Below are 16,897 nucleotides of genomic sequence, written 5' to 3' on the forward strand. Positions count from 1 at the left end.
ACCGTTGAAGTAAGTTTTTTCTATATCTAATTTCCTTTTTTATTATAGAAAATCTTTATTCTTTTGCATCTAAATCTTATCATTTTGTATAATTTGTGTGCATAATTACTTTTAATGATAAAATAGAAGCACTGTATCCGTCACATACGCGCGACCATGTATGATATTTTTGTTCTTTTCTTTTCAGTTATGGCGAATAAAAGTAAAATGCTCAACATGAATTATCCGAAGGATCTTGAGATTATAAGAAATATGCTTTTATGTGACAGTGAGGACGATGAGGACATTATTTTAGATGAAAGCATTACAGATGAAGAAGAACGAATTTCAGAAAAAGATGATTCAAAATCGGAGATAAGTGCAGAGGGCAATTCTGAAGAGGGAAATAATGATGATAATTCTTCCGAAATTTATATTTGTCTAGAGCACTGTAAACATATTTGTTCAGACTGCACCGATGCAATAAAGTGACTATGAAATTGATTTGTTATGTAATATTTAATATGTTTTTTTACTTACTGATTAAAAATATAAAAGTTCAGCTGAAATATTGGCAGTTTAATTTTGTTTTACTTTCAAGGTAGTTTGATAAGTCTTTAGTCCATTTTATACTGTTTTTTTTGCTTTATACTTATTTTATTTTCCTTAATTTAAAGTTAATATTGTTTAACTTAATTGTGCTTATTAACATTTAACTATTTACAAACTAATTTTAATATTTTTGCTCTGGAAAATGTATTTTTTATAATAGCGTATCTAAGAAATACGCGCGACCGTTCTTGTTGGTGCAGAAGGCGCGCCCGCTGGAAGGTTTAAGAGGGGGAGCATGGATATTATTAGTTTATTACTAGAAAGGTGGTGCATTTTTTGCTAATTTTATTAACAAATAAAAACATTACAGCCAACGAATTTTCGTAACAAAGAGAGAAAGCTATAAGTTTTAAAATTCTATTGATAAAATTCTTCACTTCTTATTCTATTAATAATAAGAAGTGAAGTTCGTTTCGAATTCGTTTTTACGAATGTCAGTGCCTTATTTTGAGGTTACAAATCGAAGTGTGTGTCGAAATTATTTAAAAAAAAAGTTAGATTTGAAACATTTTTTTCTTGTGATGTGAGTATTACGAGTTTTTAAAATCTACGCTCATTTGATTTATTTATTCGATGACTGAAGCAGCAGTCCGCTCGCAACCGGAAGTGTGAGGTAATTACTCTGTGATTTATCGTTTTGAAATGTTTCTCGTTTCTACTTGTTGCATGTGTCAACAAAACTAGTCTTCTTCTCTACATATAATAAAAGAAAGAGTCTGTCCTGTGTGTGTGTGTCTTTCGTTTTGCGCCGAGCTTAAATTTTGTACACAGGTGCATCTAGACAAGAGCCAGTGCACCTCGAAGCGATGTTTTCGAAATTCGAATTAGAATGTTTTTAATTTTAATTTTATGTTTTGTTACGAAATCGCGTCATTTTGAGACATAATGGGCTATAGGAAATCGAGACTTTACTCTACACACTCCATTTTCACGTCGTCATGAAACGTAGGCACTTAGCTATTTTACGAACTTAAAATAAATTTCGTGTTTCAATAAATCGATTAAATACGAATTTATTTAACAAAGGGAGCTTAACACCTTTTCAACCGGATTTTTTCTAAAAAGTTTCTATTTCTAAAAAGTTTACTTTTAAAAATGTACTGTTTATTTTTCTTTGATTTTTGGACACGTTAAACTTTCATCCTTGCGATTGCTTTTACAAAAAGAATTTTGAAAAAATTATAATATTTTGTATTTTTAAAAATTTTTTTAAATGAAGCTTTCGAGTACACTTCTCACATCTTTAAAAATGTGATTTTGGCAACAATTTTCCTTTCTTACTGTTGTTGGTAGATTTTTGATGAAATCACATCATTTTGAATAGTTTCATTCTTTTAGAAATATGGGTTTGGCAACAATATAAGATAAAATATCATTAATTATACTTTGCTTTTCAGAATTTTTTGTTTTTTGTATTCTTATATGTTATTTATTGTTCATTTCACTGTTTGTAATATATTGAAAAGTTTTGCATGATTTTTTTTTTCTTCAACGGACAGTTGGTTAATTTTTTTATTAGGATAATTAATATTTGTATTAAGAGATATAGCTTATTTCATTGTAATTTTTTTCTCTTGAAAATATAAGATAAAATATCATTAATTATACTTTGCTTTTCAGAATTTTTTATTTTTTTTATTCTTTCATGTTTGTAACCTTATTGACTTTTTTAGGAAGCAAAGTTCTTAACCTCCTTTATACCATTTGAGTTTTTAAGATTTTGCAAAAGGAAGTTGGTTAATTTATTTATTAGGATAATTAATATTTGTATTAAAGGATATTGCTTATTTCATTGTAATTTTGTTATACGTAATAACTTTTTTTATGAAGTTGTTCTGCAGAGTAAAATTGTACGCAGTTTTTAAATTTAACGTTTGGTGTTCCCTTCAGCCATTTTTCCGGTACATTTAAAAGCCAGACGAAGGCTGGCAGCGAAGCTTCTAGTGGTGAATAGAACTTCGTTCTTGTGACAGCCAAGTGGTATGACTTGCTATGTTGTAGTAACTTTCGCATTATCAGAATTGGTTAAATAAAAGTGAAGATTGTACAGTACATTTTGTCTTGTGTCTGTTTCTGTGTATCAGCCGCCTGAAACTGTGTAAGCAACACATTCTTTCTCAAAAGCAACACATTCTTTCTCAAAAGTGATTCTCAGACACATTCTTTCTCAAAAGTGATTGATAAGTAAGTTGATAAGTAAGCAACACATTCTTTCTCAAAAGTGATTCTCAGACGTTCTATACGCACTTCTTAAATCTTTGTGGTCAAATTTCGTACAGGAAACCGTGCATTTATAAGATTAATCCTTTCTTTTTCCGCAAAATTCCTTAGTTTCTAACTGATCATTAAAATTTTACAAACATTTTGAAAATTTCACGGAATTTCACAATACGTGATAGTTTCAGAATGATTTTTAAAAGAAAGGATTTAGCTTTTAAATACTTGCAAGATGTTCTTTTTGTTTCCTTGACATTTTCACTAAAATATTTTCATAGTGAGAAAGGAGTTTGCTCTCCTTTTGTTTTCAGAAGTTCCTGATTTGATTCCCTTGATGGAAGACGATTTTTTGATTAGATTTCTCCGGGTGTCAAAATTTGATGTGCAGAGAGCCCTCAAAAGGATCTTAAAGTATTATGAAGTCAAGAACAAATATTCCAAGATATACACGGATTTTTTGCCATCGGAAATGAAAGCGACTTTGGACATGAACATGCTAATTACTTTGCCGAAGCATCCTTCCTTTGGACCCACAATTTTCTGGGCTAGAATGGGTAAGATTAAAACAAATAATTTTAAAAAACAATTTTTACTATTCCTATATACAATATTTTCATAGTCACTGTTATTTCCTTTTGAATAAAAATAGCTCTTATTACATATTTTAATTTTATAAGAAAGTTTATAATGAACATAGTGTGGAGTAGAAGCTTGTAAATCACACGAATTAAATGAAGTGAGACGTGGCGCTAGTATGTGCCAGCTAAAAGACAGTTTCTTCATGACAATTTGGTGCTAATATCGTATCTGTAGTGTTTTGTTTGGAAAATTGCTATTTGTAGAGCTATCTCCTCTAATGGCATCATTTCTGCCATTAAAAGAACCTACCTCTCTGAAAACACTTCGTTTTAGGCAATAAAGATGGGCAATCCTAGCATGAATTTGAATCAAAGCAGAATAGTACCGCTTGGAAATTGCTAATAACTTCAAAAACCAGAAACACGTGTTCTGTCGAAAACGAAAATAAAAAAAAGTTCGTTATTTCTATTGTGCTCAAGGGGAATTAACACTAGAAATCCCTGCCACGAGACAAAGTTTAATTGCTGTGAGCAAAGTTTTCAAACGTTTGCGTCAGGGTTGTTCGAGAAGTTTCAGCCTAATATAGTTTTTCATGGTCTAATTATTTGCCTAATTTAACTTATTTTCTAACTCTAAAATTAATGCGCGTTTTGGGGGATACAACCAATATTCAAGAAACTATACTGACGGATTTCAAACAGCGTCCGTTTAATATTATTTGTGTGCACATTGCTGTCAAGAAAACCACATTATATATTGCAAAAATATTTACTTCCGTTAAATAAAAATCAATAAGATACTACGTTAATTCTTCATTAGTTTTACATTGCTCTTGGCGTACCATATCTAGAAATGATTGGCTGAAAGTGGAAATTAGGAAACAAACTAGAAGCAATTTAATGGAGTAATCAGATCAGATAAATAGATATACCACATTTATGAGTCAAATTCTAGTAATTTCTCAAGCACGTATCATGTAGTAAGGAGAATACAATTTATGTTCAGAAATGATTCAGTTACTTTCCCTTCAGATAAGCCTCTTCGGGAGAAACTATCTTTATTCCTCACCGCATTGCCCAGAAAGGGATTAAATAAGGAACTGGTAAGAGTAGGCTAAAATTACCTGATATTCTGTTAGCTTCAAGACACGGAGGAAGGAGGACGCTACAGCCGTAGCGCCTACGAGGAGAAAGTTATGCGAAAGTTTTTTTGCTACAGATGTGCTAAATTGCTTTTAATTGTGAAAGTTATGCTTCGGACAGGTTAAATCGCTATTTTGCCCAAGTTATGCCACTGTTACATACTGCCACATTGGATGTCATTCAGGACTTCAAGTGCACAGGTTTATTCCAACATCTGGATTTATTTTTCCCTTTTAGGATACCTACTAAGGACAGTAGATAGGTAAAGACTTCAGGGTCCTATACCTATTAAATAAGCGAAGACCTATGACCTATGACCTTTAGAATTACCTGTTGAACAACAGTATAACCCCAAAGTTCCAAAGATTCACTCTTAGTCACTGGTATATTTTTACAACTGTATTTTGTTTTCAAATTTATGCAAAAATACTTTCATTTACTGAAATGGAATTCCCTTCAAATTTCCATATTCATAAAGTTTTTGGTTAACAATTCTTTATTGTTTTTGGTTAACAATATTATTCTTTACATCCATTTTCAAGTAACACACTTTACACTTTACAATGTATTTATAATTTTTTCTGCCCTCAGTACTTAGTAATGTTTATGTTTTTAATGGATATGCCAATTTTGCAAAAAATTGCAACACCCATTATGAATTTTGAAATATTTAATCGGTAAATTATTTCCAAAAAATGGTTATACTCTTTTGCAATAATTTCAAAAACATTTTGAAACCAATCGCTGTATAGCAATTTGTACATGATTGATTTCTCACTGTTTTACCAGTTGATGAAAAATGAGTGGTTTCATTGATGAGGCACGTTCAGAAGCGCATACCATTAGGCACGTCTAAAGTTTGCAGCTTTGTTTTTCTACGTTCAAGATCGTCCCACAGGTTCCAAATCTTAGCATACAATTTTCTCATCAGATATTATTATTGAGTGATCAGTGTTTAACGCTTTATAGAAAATTAAATACTTTAAATTTTCCTTAAAGGGAAAAAAATACATATAGAATTTATATCCGCAACTAATTTTCCGGTGAAAAATGTTTTTTTCGTTAACATAAATTCTGAATAGGTCAGAATCAGAAACCATAAATGAAAGAAACATTTCCAAATTGTCCACAACTAATACAGAAATAATAATAAATTGTCCACAACTAATACAGAATAATAATAAATTGTCCACAACTAATACAGAAATAATTCAGAAAATTGTACATTTCTCGGAAGTTATCGTAAATATTCCTTCTTGAAATTAATTTTCTTTACTTAAATTTCAAACCTGAGTGAATCTAAACAATAATAAAAAAAGTTGTAAAAATTTGAAAGGATTCAATTTTAACTGTCATTTAAACAGGATCGTTAAAGTTTAGTACGGTTTAAACAGTGGATATTATGAATAAAAATGACCAAGGTGGAATAGCGAAACATTTTTTATAGCATACTAGATTAATATAGCTTTAGACTAACATGGGGCCATTACCTATCTTTTGAATATGCGAATGAAAGTAATATAAAGAGTAACGTTTATCGTCAATTAAATACATTTTTATTTAAATCATTCAGCTTAAAAATCAAGCAAACTAGAGTCCTAAAATATCTGATGTGGTATCAACATGACTTCCTTGTACGGAATATTAATTTGCTGCATTGCATTTAAACTTATTTCCTCGAATTTCATTACACGTAGGTTTCTCATTGAATTAATCTAGTTCTCACTTCGCTGAAAGGCAAAAATACATAAAACCGGGAAATATCTTTATTAAAAATTGAAAAATATAGAAAAACATAAAACACCAAATACAGTTAAAATAATTTAAAAACAAATTTACAATTAAAATTAAAGTTTATACGCAAAACAAGCAATTCGTCCAGTAATCAAGAAGGCAGATTTTTTTGGTGCACAAAACCAAAAGTTTCCTTTTGGTCTCACTCGGCAAAAGACACTGAAGTAATTAATTCACTATTCTGCTAAGTTTCAAATGTAAACAAATATAGCTATTATGGTAAGAAAACTTTTAGGCTTAGGCGTACTTAAACAACTTTTAAATTGTTGATTGTACAAATAATTGCATGCAGATTAACTAAAAGCATAATATAATTCAATCATTTTTAAAGCGAAAAGTGTACAATTTTACGACCGGTTGCAATCAAAAAGGGAGATGCACAACTACATGTTGTAGCAGTCCTATGTACAAAATTGTAACGTTCTGAGGCTACTCCTTTTTGGAGTTATGCGATACATACATATATACGGACGGACGTCTAGAAAAATATCTCTTCTGAATCTATTTTAAATCAGTTTTATAATACTTTTGGGGAGGAAGAGTCTTTTATTCTGTTTTTATGTGCAGATATCACGCAGAAACATCATGAAATTGCGTTCGACAGCGGTGAAATTGGATATTTTCGTTGAAAAATGATATTCGGAAATTTTCGTGATTACAGTGCTTCTATTACTTCGTACAAGGGAGTAAAAAAGTATTGTTATTGCTTTTAAATAGTTTAGTTTGTTAATTAATATCAGACAGAATTTAGAAAGACAAATATATTACATTTTCCGAATGGCAACAGTTACGAATAAACAGTGAACCATCGCATTTACAGCGGATGACACAAAATCGCATTTCGAGACTAATTGCCCATTTGGGCAAGCTTGTTAATAAAACTTAATACATGAAATCTAAAATTTCAAAAGAATCTGAATAAATTCTGCTATGAATACCGTAAATTCACCCATAAGTAGTATGAATGTGTGGTCAGAATCACAATACCTATTCAATTAATTGAATCACAATTAATTGAAGCATTGCACAATTAATTGCAGATGGCTTATTCATCAATCACAATCAGTTGATGAATCAGCCATTTGCAATTTTTATATATAATATGTTGTGGTGTGCACATCCTTTTACGATTTTGGTACCCAATTATTAAGATTTCAGACATCAGGATATTTTGTTCTTCCCAAATTAGGTAAAATTAAGCTTTTTATTAGTTTACATTTTATTACATCTAAAAATTTTGTTTCATTATTATTATTTTCATTATTATTATTTCATTATTATTATTATTTTCATTATTATTATTATTTTCAGTATTATTATGTCATTACTATTGTTGCGTGCGTACGGTTTAGTAGTAGATTAAATGCGCGCAGGTCCGATGATAGGATAATAAAATTTATCTTGTCAAAATAAACATTTCAAATTTATCTTGTCAAAATAAACATTTCAAATTTATCTTGTCAAAATAAACATTTCAAAGTTCTGGAATTTTCCGCAGAAATACTTGTACAGATGTCCACAGTATCACACGAATAATAAGTAGTTACGCTTCAAACTACTAAGAACGTTAAACACAAGCAATGAAAATCGTATCTAAAGAGAAAGCTAACCCAGAAATATCTCCGATCTCACGCTGAACTAACAACTCGCAAAATGAATAATTAAACAGCCGAGGGCAGATGCTCTCTGTCCAGTCTTGTGTAGTTTCCACCAGGCCGCCGAGATATTTCTAGTACATTCTGCTTCTGTAAATTACTGGAAAGCCATATGACGGTCGAATTACGGTTGCAGCTAATACAATGATCAATTACATTTACTCAGTTACAATACTTGTTGCAGTGATACTGGGACTGGACCAAAATGTTGCCAAATGGTCGCCAAGTTTTGCTGGTTTTGGCGATTTCTGGCGAAATTGCCGAAATACACATTTACACAATGTGAAATGGACTTGCTCCTGCATTCATACTTAAATACAGTAAAAAATACAATAATTTTACATATAATTGCACTGATATCATCTATCTATATACAAAATTCGTAACAATATTCTTCTTAGAAATATTCTGAAACATTATAGGCCGTTCATATATAGATAGGCCTAAATGTTTACTAAATAGACGGTCTGTAAGCATTTTGCTTCCAAATTTGATTATGCAATTTTACGATATTGGTTAAAAACTGATTTAATTTAATTTTTTTCTACTCCTCACGCAGGTCATTTTGACTCATCAAAAGGTACTCTCACAGATGTTGCTGCTTTAGCCATAATCAAAGGCGAAATAGATTTACAAATAGAGTCTTCGCAAATTCATGGAGCTCACATTATTTTGGACTTCAAAGATTGTACTTTGCAACAATTGTATCAACTTTCATCCGTAAGCATTGCGAAGATGTATATCAAATATTTACAGGTAAGGAAAGAAAGAGAAATATTGCACTGAATATGCCTTTTCCAATAATGCTATCGTAATAGGGTATGTTTGCAACAATTTTTTATGTTTACTGTACGTTAATATCTTTTAATTTATACCATAGTAAGAGGGATTCATATCTTTCTTTACGAGGTTTTTCAATTATCTTTAACTCTTTCTTATTAAGCGGAAGATATGTCTGAGAGACTCCTTCCAGTTGCATCATTATAAAGGATGGACTGGATTATTCAATTATGGCAAAGCACACGAGGGCTATCTGCCTAAAGGGAGGGATGCCTTCGTGGAGGACTTTCTAAGGGAAACTGGCTCGTATACACGTTACACATAGGGAAAAACACGAAAACGCCCATGCAGCCAGCCCGTTCGCGGGATTCGAACCTCGGACCGAACTACCAGTGTTCAGCGTTTTTGCCGCTCGGCCACTGGTCACGCAACCATTATAAAGGAAATTATAATACTTAATTGAAAAGAGCGGTTTTGCTCATATTTACCATGCATATGCTTTGAGGTAAAGGCGGGCAAACCCGCTCTTTTACGTGATCAGTTTGCTCGCTAAACTTAATCGTTTCTTTTTATGATTCACCTCTCACTAGCTGTAACCATGACGAATAAAATCAGGAAATGTAAATGAATTAAGAGCGACGAGTGGCGTTAGAGCGAAAACCAGAAATAATGGAATGAACAGTGGGATCGGAAGGATCAGTTGAATCCTTTACTCCTGGATTGATTTCTTTCAACTGTAGTTATAAGATTCCCTAAAAACTTCTTCCTACGTAGAACTAATAATAAAATTCTGGAATTAAAAATGTTTAAAAATTTAACTAAAGATAAAAATTAAACTCACTTTTACTATGGGAGATGTTATTATTATGTACACGGCACTGGTTTTACAAGCGCAGTTAATTGTATATGATCACGTGGCTACTCGCGCCTTGGTGACGAAAGTATATATACTTAGTTTTTCGCTGTGATTCATAAAGCAGTCCTTTTTTGCTTGAGAATCAAAAAATCGCAAATTGATACATTTCTTTGATTATTATTGTTATTTCGCATCGAATCATCATTTTTGGAGCTGTCCACCCGGCAAACCTAGTGGTTTCATGTGAACAGCAATTATTATTGGAAAAATTTGATTTTGTATGCTATGACGTTACAAACGCCACGTAAGTTTTTTTAGTCCAAAGGGATTTGAATCCCGAAGGACTATTAGTTCGGTTTTGGCATTTTGCCAAAACGGATAAATGTCGGTTCACTTTTCAAACTGTTGCCATAAAATGTTAGAGTCCTGCATTATATTTGAAGAAATTAAATAATGAAAAATCTGCGTAAATGTATGTATATTTCTCACATTGTCATAAAATAACGGTACATAGAGTCATCGAATTTTGAATAACGTAATCCTCCAACGAATATGAGCATGTGGAAGACCAAATTTGAAATTTGAAATTTGTTTTATGATCGATTTCCTATTTTTTAAAACTTTGACGAATTTTTGATTAACAAACTCAAGGATTTCAAAGCGAGCAATGGCAACGTTGTGCAGAAAAAACATTTTTATCTCCAGCGCGTGAGTCTCTGTATCGGAAATTCTAAAGATATGCTCGTTTTAAAACTATTTTGCGATATTGCTGTTGCACTGGATCTTATGGTTTAAGTGCGAGGAACATGATATTTAATAAAGAAAGGTAACACACAAAATGTTAAAAAACATCCCTTTGGACGTAATTTAAAATCTGAAACATTTCAGATTTTTTTTTATATTTAAGGTTTTTTTTTTTTTTTTTTTTTTTTTTGGTTACTTTCCATTTGTGCATTTATTTGCAATGTTTTGCTTTGGAACATCGTGTTTTGACTTCTACAACGAGGCATTTGTTTGTCATCGCCAGATGAATAATATGTGTTCTTCCTATTAATCAAAGAAATATTGACTCAAAGTGAGTGTTACTGAAACATTTGAGAACACGCATCTGCTCTATCAGTTAAGTGATTGAATAATAAAATAAATTCTCACACTGCTAACGCAGATAGGGGAAAAATTAAACTTTTCAAAGCGAAACTGAATAATTTAAGAGCAGATGTTTCATGAATTTTTGATGATATTTATGCAATATGAGAGGAAAAGGAAGTTGATACCTATGTTGAAAAATATCAAATAGTTCAAACTGTTTGATGTTTTTCAACAATTGAAAACAACAACAGTTGAAAAATATCGAACAATTGATAACCTTTACTGAGACTAAGATAAAAAATGTTCTTGCCTTGATAGTGTGTGTTATGCCCGATACTACGAAAGTAAAGCTGCCGAATTTAACTTTTAGTGAAAGTCTAGAATGGTTATTGATCACGCCCCTTTCACCAGCAAGCCCTGTCTTCTTGACCCACACTTCTGTATTCGCTTACTTGATGCTCTCTATTGAAGCATGATATTTTAAGACAACCGGATCAAAGCATGCAAAATGCGGCAAATTAGCGGCTTTCATCGCGGCAAATTCATCATGTTTCTGCACATATCTACTATTCGCGATGTTTTTTCTTCTATTCGCGGCAAATTCATCAGAACTTGTTTTTGCACATATCTACTATCCGCGGCAAATTCATCAGAACTTGTTTTTGCACATATCCACTATTCACGGCAAATTCATCAGAACTTGGAAGTTTAGATAAATAGTGGCTTACATTTGGAGACCTTTCAAGGACAATGTAAACAATATTAAATTTTCAAACGCTCAAAGGCTTCAATATATTAAAAGCCTCTTGCAAGGCTGAAGCTAAATCTACTTCAGATTCAAAATATAAAATTTCATGAGATTTATTGAGAATAGATTTTCGAATAAACGAGAACTAGTGAATGCATTAATTAAGAAGGTTATTACGAAACCCAAACCGCTGACTCAGAAGACACTATTTGAATCTTGTCGATATCACTAATGCAAGCGTTTATTCTCCTAGAGCTTTAAAACAAAATGTTTGAAGGCTTTGGTGATACATTGGTAACTCATTCACTTGTAGAAAAATTAGATAAAAACACACGGATTTGGTATGAGAGGCAATTCCGGGGAGGTCAACTAGGAATAAAAAAAAAAAAAAAAAAAAAAAAAAATCACTAGCTCTTTTAAAAGAGTATGCTAGAGCACTTCAGAAAACTAAAAAGTTTTAAAGAAAGGAAAGTAAATTTTAAGATCATATCGTTAGTGTTAAAAAAATTGCCCTTGTTGTAAGAAAAATCATTACTTATATACGTGTGATCTATTCAGTAAATTTGCCTGTTTAGAAGAGTCTCGATTTTGTGAAATTTAATAAACTTTGTTTCGACAATTTATCTAATGTGCGTAACGTCAAGACATCTAAAAGCTGTCATAATCATCATCATTCATTGCGCGATATGTGCAAAAACAAGAGTTGCACCACTTAATGTCCAGTGCTAATCCAGAGCAGAATTATGATCTGCTCTATTGTTAGCAAATATACTAACGACAGTGATGAAATGTTTGAATGATTCTTGCTAGTAGTAGTTGGCAAGGTCAGATTATATTCTGTTTTGCTTTTGAACCACGGTTGCCTCTGAACCACAGAACCACTATTCTGTTTTGCTTCCAAATACCTCTTCTTATCGTAGTTAATTGACTGTCAAAAATTCTAACCGTCATTCCTGAAATGATATGGAATCACGTTCAAGGAAAATCCTTCTGAATAACCCAATGAATTACTTGATTGCGATCTATGGTTCAATGGACCTTCCTGATTGCAAAATTATTATCTGGAATCTGATAATGATCTGTGAGATGTAAAAATAGACATTGAATTGGACAGTTAAGAAGTAGTCAAGGAAGAAAAAGAATGCGTTATTTGCAGGTTCGCTAAAACTGATGATAATTCGTTAAAAATTTCATCTTGACCAATAATATGCTTATCGTTGATTATCGTTTAAGATTTATCAATGATAGATTGTTTAAGATTATTAAGATTATTGTTTAAGATTTATCTAAGAAATCAGGATTTCTTGTTAATGAAGAAATGAATAATACGTGTTGTACGATAGTAAGAACTTTACCACATTCTGTATTTCCCGACGAATTATCAGCTTAAAGTGCGAAGAATCGTTGAAATTGGATAGCCAGTTATTATCCTCAAGTCCACTCCTTGATTAAAAAATTATTCGCGTTGGAGGATAATTAAGGTATTCAAATATTTTGGAAATCAAAGGCATCACAAGCTCATTTCTCAAAAACTTTTCATTTTTAAACTTTAGATATTATGACGAAATATTCTTGCATGCATCTCCTGCATTTTTACTTTCTATAATAAGACAAAATTTTTGGATTGCTAGATCTGAAATGAGAAAGCTAAATTTGAAATATGAAAAATCATTAAATATTATGTTGTTTGTTAAAGACATTGTACCCAAGTTGCAAGAAGCTGGCGCAGTGCCAAGCATCGCAAGCGCGCGAAGTAGTTGTAAACCATAACTGTAACTGGAATGCGAGTAGTTGTAGTGATACGTGTGTAAGCGAAGATGATGTATTTTGTACATAATAAAGTAGCAAGTAATAATTAAATACAGTGTCTTGTGAAATAATTACCCACAAAGATATACAACAGTTTTTGCGAGCTTTTTTTTTTATTTAATTGTGAATTAAAGAGCTTTGAACATATCTTTTAATTAATTTCCTTTTCTCATGCTTTTAGGAATGTTGGCCATGCAGGCTCAAGGGCTTTCATGTAATTTATGAGCCATTACCTATGCACCATTTTTGCCTCTTTATCGCTACTTTCTTACCAAAAAAGTTGAAACAAAGGGTAAGTAGTTTCATCTGAATGTTATTTTATAAATGAAATATAACTACATTGATATTTGGGATATTTAATTGAGCCAAACGTAACTTGCAAATATGATATAAGATATTTCCACAATTACAAATAATTATTTGACAAAATAATATTTAAAAGAGAAGAAGGAATATGCAAAGATCAAATCTAAATTAAATGTAGTATATTTCTGTTACTTACATAAAATGATAACAAAATTAACCTTAAGCAATTTAGTTAATTTTTCTGTTCAATAATTATTTATATTTCAATAATTATTTTAAAATTATTTTTATCATCGTAATTCCTAAAATCAGTTTTTTGATTTTAAAACAGATGAAAAATTTTTTGACATTATGAAATAATAATTTTCTGTTAACTACCACAAATATTTTCATCTGTACGCTGTATTAAATTGCTACTTAACATTAAGTAGAAGAACGGATTTAGGTATAATTATGAACTAAAATAATTATGCAGAAAAATATTCTTTTTATGTGCACATTTAATTCCACGGTTTAGAAGATATATACAAAGGATGTTCGCCCATTTTTAGACGATTTGGCTTTGCTGTAAAAACAAACTTCTGCTTGATTTATTTTTAACTTCAACTATATTTTTGAAAGTATAAATTATCATCTGCTGCTTAACAGTTTTGTTTTCATGCAAAACTTTACTTTTAAAGAAGCAATGGATGAAAGACTATGTTTGTGTTCTTTCTAAAGATAATGTTTCATATTTAGTTATTAAAAAACACTGCGAAAGCCATGGCTTTTCGATATCTAAAGCTACGATAGGTAATTTTGACAACAACAAAGGAAAAAATGTCGAAATTTAGCTTCAAGGGGAAAATTGTTCGAAATACGTATCCAAAGGAAAGACGGAATGTTGCAAATGTAAGATCTTTATTATTAAAAAAAATCTGCCAAGTGAAAGAACAACTGTAAAATCATTAAAATGCCCAGTCTCAACCGTAAACAAAGTTTTTAATGTTGACGGAATCTTAAAGAAAGGCGAGAAAACATAATGTGCATCGTCTTTCTCCACGGCATAAAACCGAACGCAAAACGCGCTGCAGAATTCTTTGTGAGAAACATTTATTCGGAGAAAAGTAAAAAATGTTGTCACAATAAACGAATCTTGGGTCTTCTTAAATGATTTCAATAAAAACAGATCCATTTATTATCATAAAAGTGGAGAAAAGAATCTTAAAGCATGACTCAAAAGTGATTTATGTTTGTTGCTGGTTTTTCGTTTAACGGCAAATTAAAAATAAAAAGAGCGGATAAAAATATTAAGATCAAATCCACATATTATCAGGACCGTATTTTATACTCAATTTTCAACTATGAAATAGCTACCCACAGTATCATCAGTCAGAACTGCATCAAAACTAAGCAAGAAGAGGCATTGAAAATCAACTGTTAATTTCTTTGAAAAAATGAAATAAGAAAACGGGTATCAAGGTCATGTCCTTCACTCATATACCTACTAAATCTTCTGTTGTATTACCAATGTATTTTTGTGCTTCTGAACGGTTTAAAAGCCGAGTTGTCCAAACGTCGATCTGCAACCTCCTTAAGCTTTGGAAAAATGGTCGACATACCTCTTTCGGTAGTATAGAAGGCTTTATTGTCTTAGAAATTACGGTGTATAGAGATAATGAAGAATAAGGTTATCAAATAGAAGAATAAAAACATAAAATATTAGGTAAAATATTTCTGTAATTACAATAAAAATGGTCTTAAAATGTGCAAACAGCCTCTGTACCTATAAAAGTGTCTTTAAATTTTTACTTCCTTGTACAAAGCAAAAAAGAAGTATTTATAATCGCGAAAAGTTTCAGGCAGCATATTTCAACGAATATTTTGACTGCTATCGAATGCAATTTAACGATGTTTCTGCGTGACATCTGTACCTAAGGACAGACTAAAAGACTCTTTTCCTCCAAAAAAATTATAAAACTGCTTTAAAATGAATTCTGAAGAGAATTTTTCGTGGTGTCTGTACGAACGTATACGTAGTACGTATGTATCTCGCATAAATCAAAAACGAGTGGCCTCAGAACGTTGAAATTTTGTATATAGGACTGCCATAACATGTAAAGGTGCATCGCGTATTTTGGATACAATCGGCCGCACCAAGCGTATATAAATATATATATATATATATATATATATATCTGTTACCCGGCTCAGTGATCTCAGTTTCTTTACTCTTATATGTTTGTAAATTGTGCATTTTTTGCTTTAAAACTGATTGAATTATGTTGTTCTTATCTTCCGATTAAGGTTTTTATGCCCTTAGGAAATCTGTAAGCAATATTTGTAGAATTATCAACAATTTAAAGCTGTTTAAGCGCAATTAAGCATAAGTTTTAAATAACATGGCGGACATATTTGTTTACATTTGAAACAGCAGAATAGTGAATAGTAGATTTGTTGCCAATCTAGAGAGACTAAGCTTCGCAACAACAAAGATAACGCCTTCATTTATTATTGCGAATTAAATCATGCTTAATCCTTTCTGGATTTTTTCGAGGAAATAAGTGTTTAAGATTTACTTCAAAATTTTTAATATAGATATTTTGAGTTTTTATGTATTTTCGCTTTGTCGCGAAGCGAAAACTGAATTAATTGAATGAGACATACTGAATTGTCTGCGAAAAACTGTTTCTTTTTTTGTTTTGTCTGCTTAATTTCATTTATACATCGTTCTAGATTTATTACAGTATTTGAATAGAACATGTGGTAACGATTAGATAATTCTTCAGTTGATATAAATTTTGTGCATTCTGAGTTATAATATGAACGAAATATAACGCTGTTAAGTGAACCCAGCGCCAGAGTGTCGCTATGGTAAACAAATATAGTGAATTTTAAAGAGTGCATTTATAATGTTGTGATTTATGCGCTATCGATGAAGTAGGCTTAATTCAATCCAATAAATTTAAATGAAATGCAAGAAAAAATGCGTAGAATTTAATATTCCTTACAAGGAAGCCATGTGGTGCACACATCAGATTTTTTCTTCATAATCTCAGTTTCATAAACTAATTACCAAATATATGTACTCAGAGATAAAGCATTGAAAAACACATCTTTTATCGAAACATATTACAAACTCTCTTTATTCAATTCCTCAGCTATAGAAAAATATAAACACGAGGTATGCGTTTAATTCCTAGAGCGAAGTTCTGTATTACCTACATAGGAAAAGTAAATGATTCTTTTGATTTCGATAAGCAAGGCTTTCACTTCGACCTACGTAAAGTCATCATAACATTTTGGCAAGTTCATTTTATAAACAGGATCCGTAGTAAGCTATTGAAGATGC

At 31.3% G+C, this 16,897-nt stretch overlaps 1 protein-coding gene across 2 annotated transcripts in view; it reads left to right on the forward strand.

Moving 5' to 3' along the window:
• LOC118194618 (alpha-tocopherol transfer protein-like) overlaps window positions 1–16,897 on the forward strand; it is a 49,988-nt gene that overhangs the window by 17,042 nt on the left and 16,049 nt on the right. Inside the window, exons 2-4 of one of the 2 annotated variants that reach the window (XM_035365798.2) lie at window positions 3,120–3,362; window positions 8,538–8,734; window positions 13,442–13,552. In XM_035365798.2, the coding sequence (XP_035221689.2) occupies window positions 3,120–3,362; window positions 8,538–8,734; window positions 13,442–13,552 (551 nt within the window). The remainder of the gene's footprint in view (window positions 1–3,119; window positions 3,363–8,537; window positions 8,735–13,441; window positions 13,553–16,897) is intronic. The other variant, XM_085826187.1, reaches the window with a different exon arrangement.

Source organism: Stegodyphus dumicola, chromosome 11 (genome assembly GCF_044657685.1).
Source record: "Stegodyphus dumicola isolate Sdum_Otavi_A_Nest chromosome 11, ASM4465768v1".
NCBI classification, from domain to species: Eukaryota; Metazoa; Arthropoda; class Arachnida; order Araneae; family Eresidae; genus Stegodyphus; species Stegodyphus dumicola.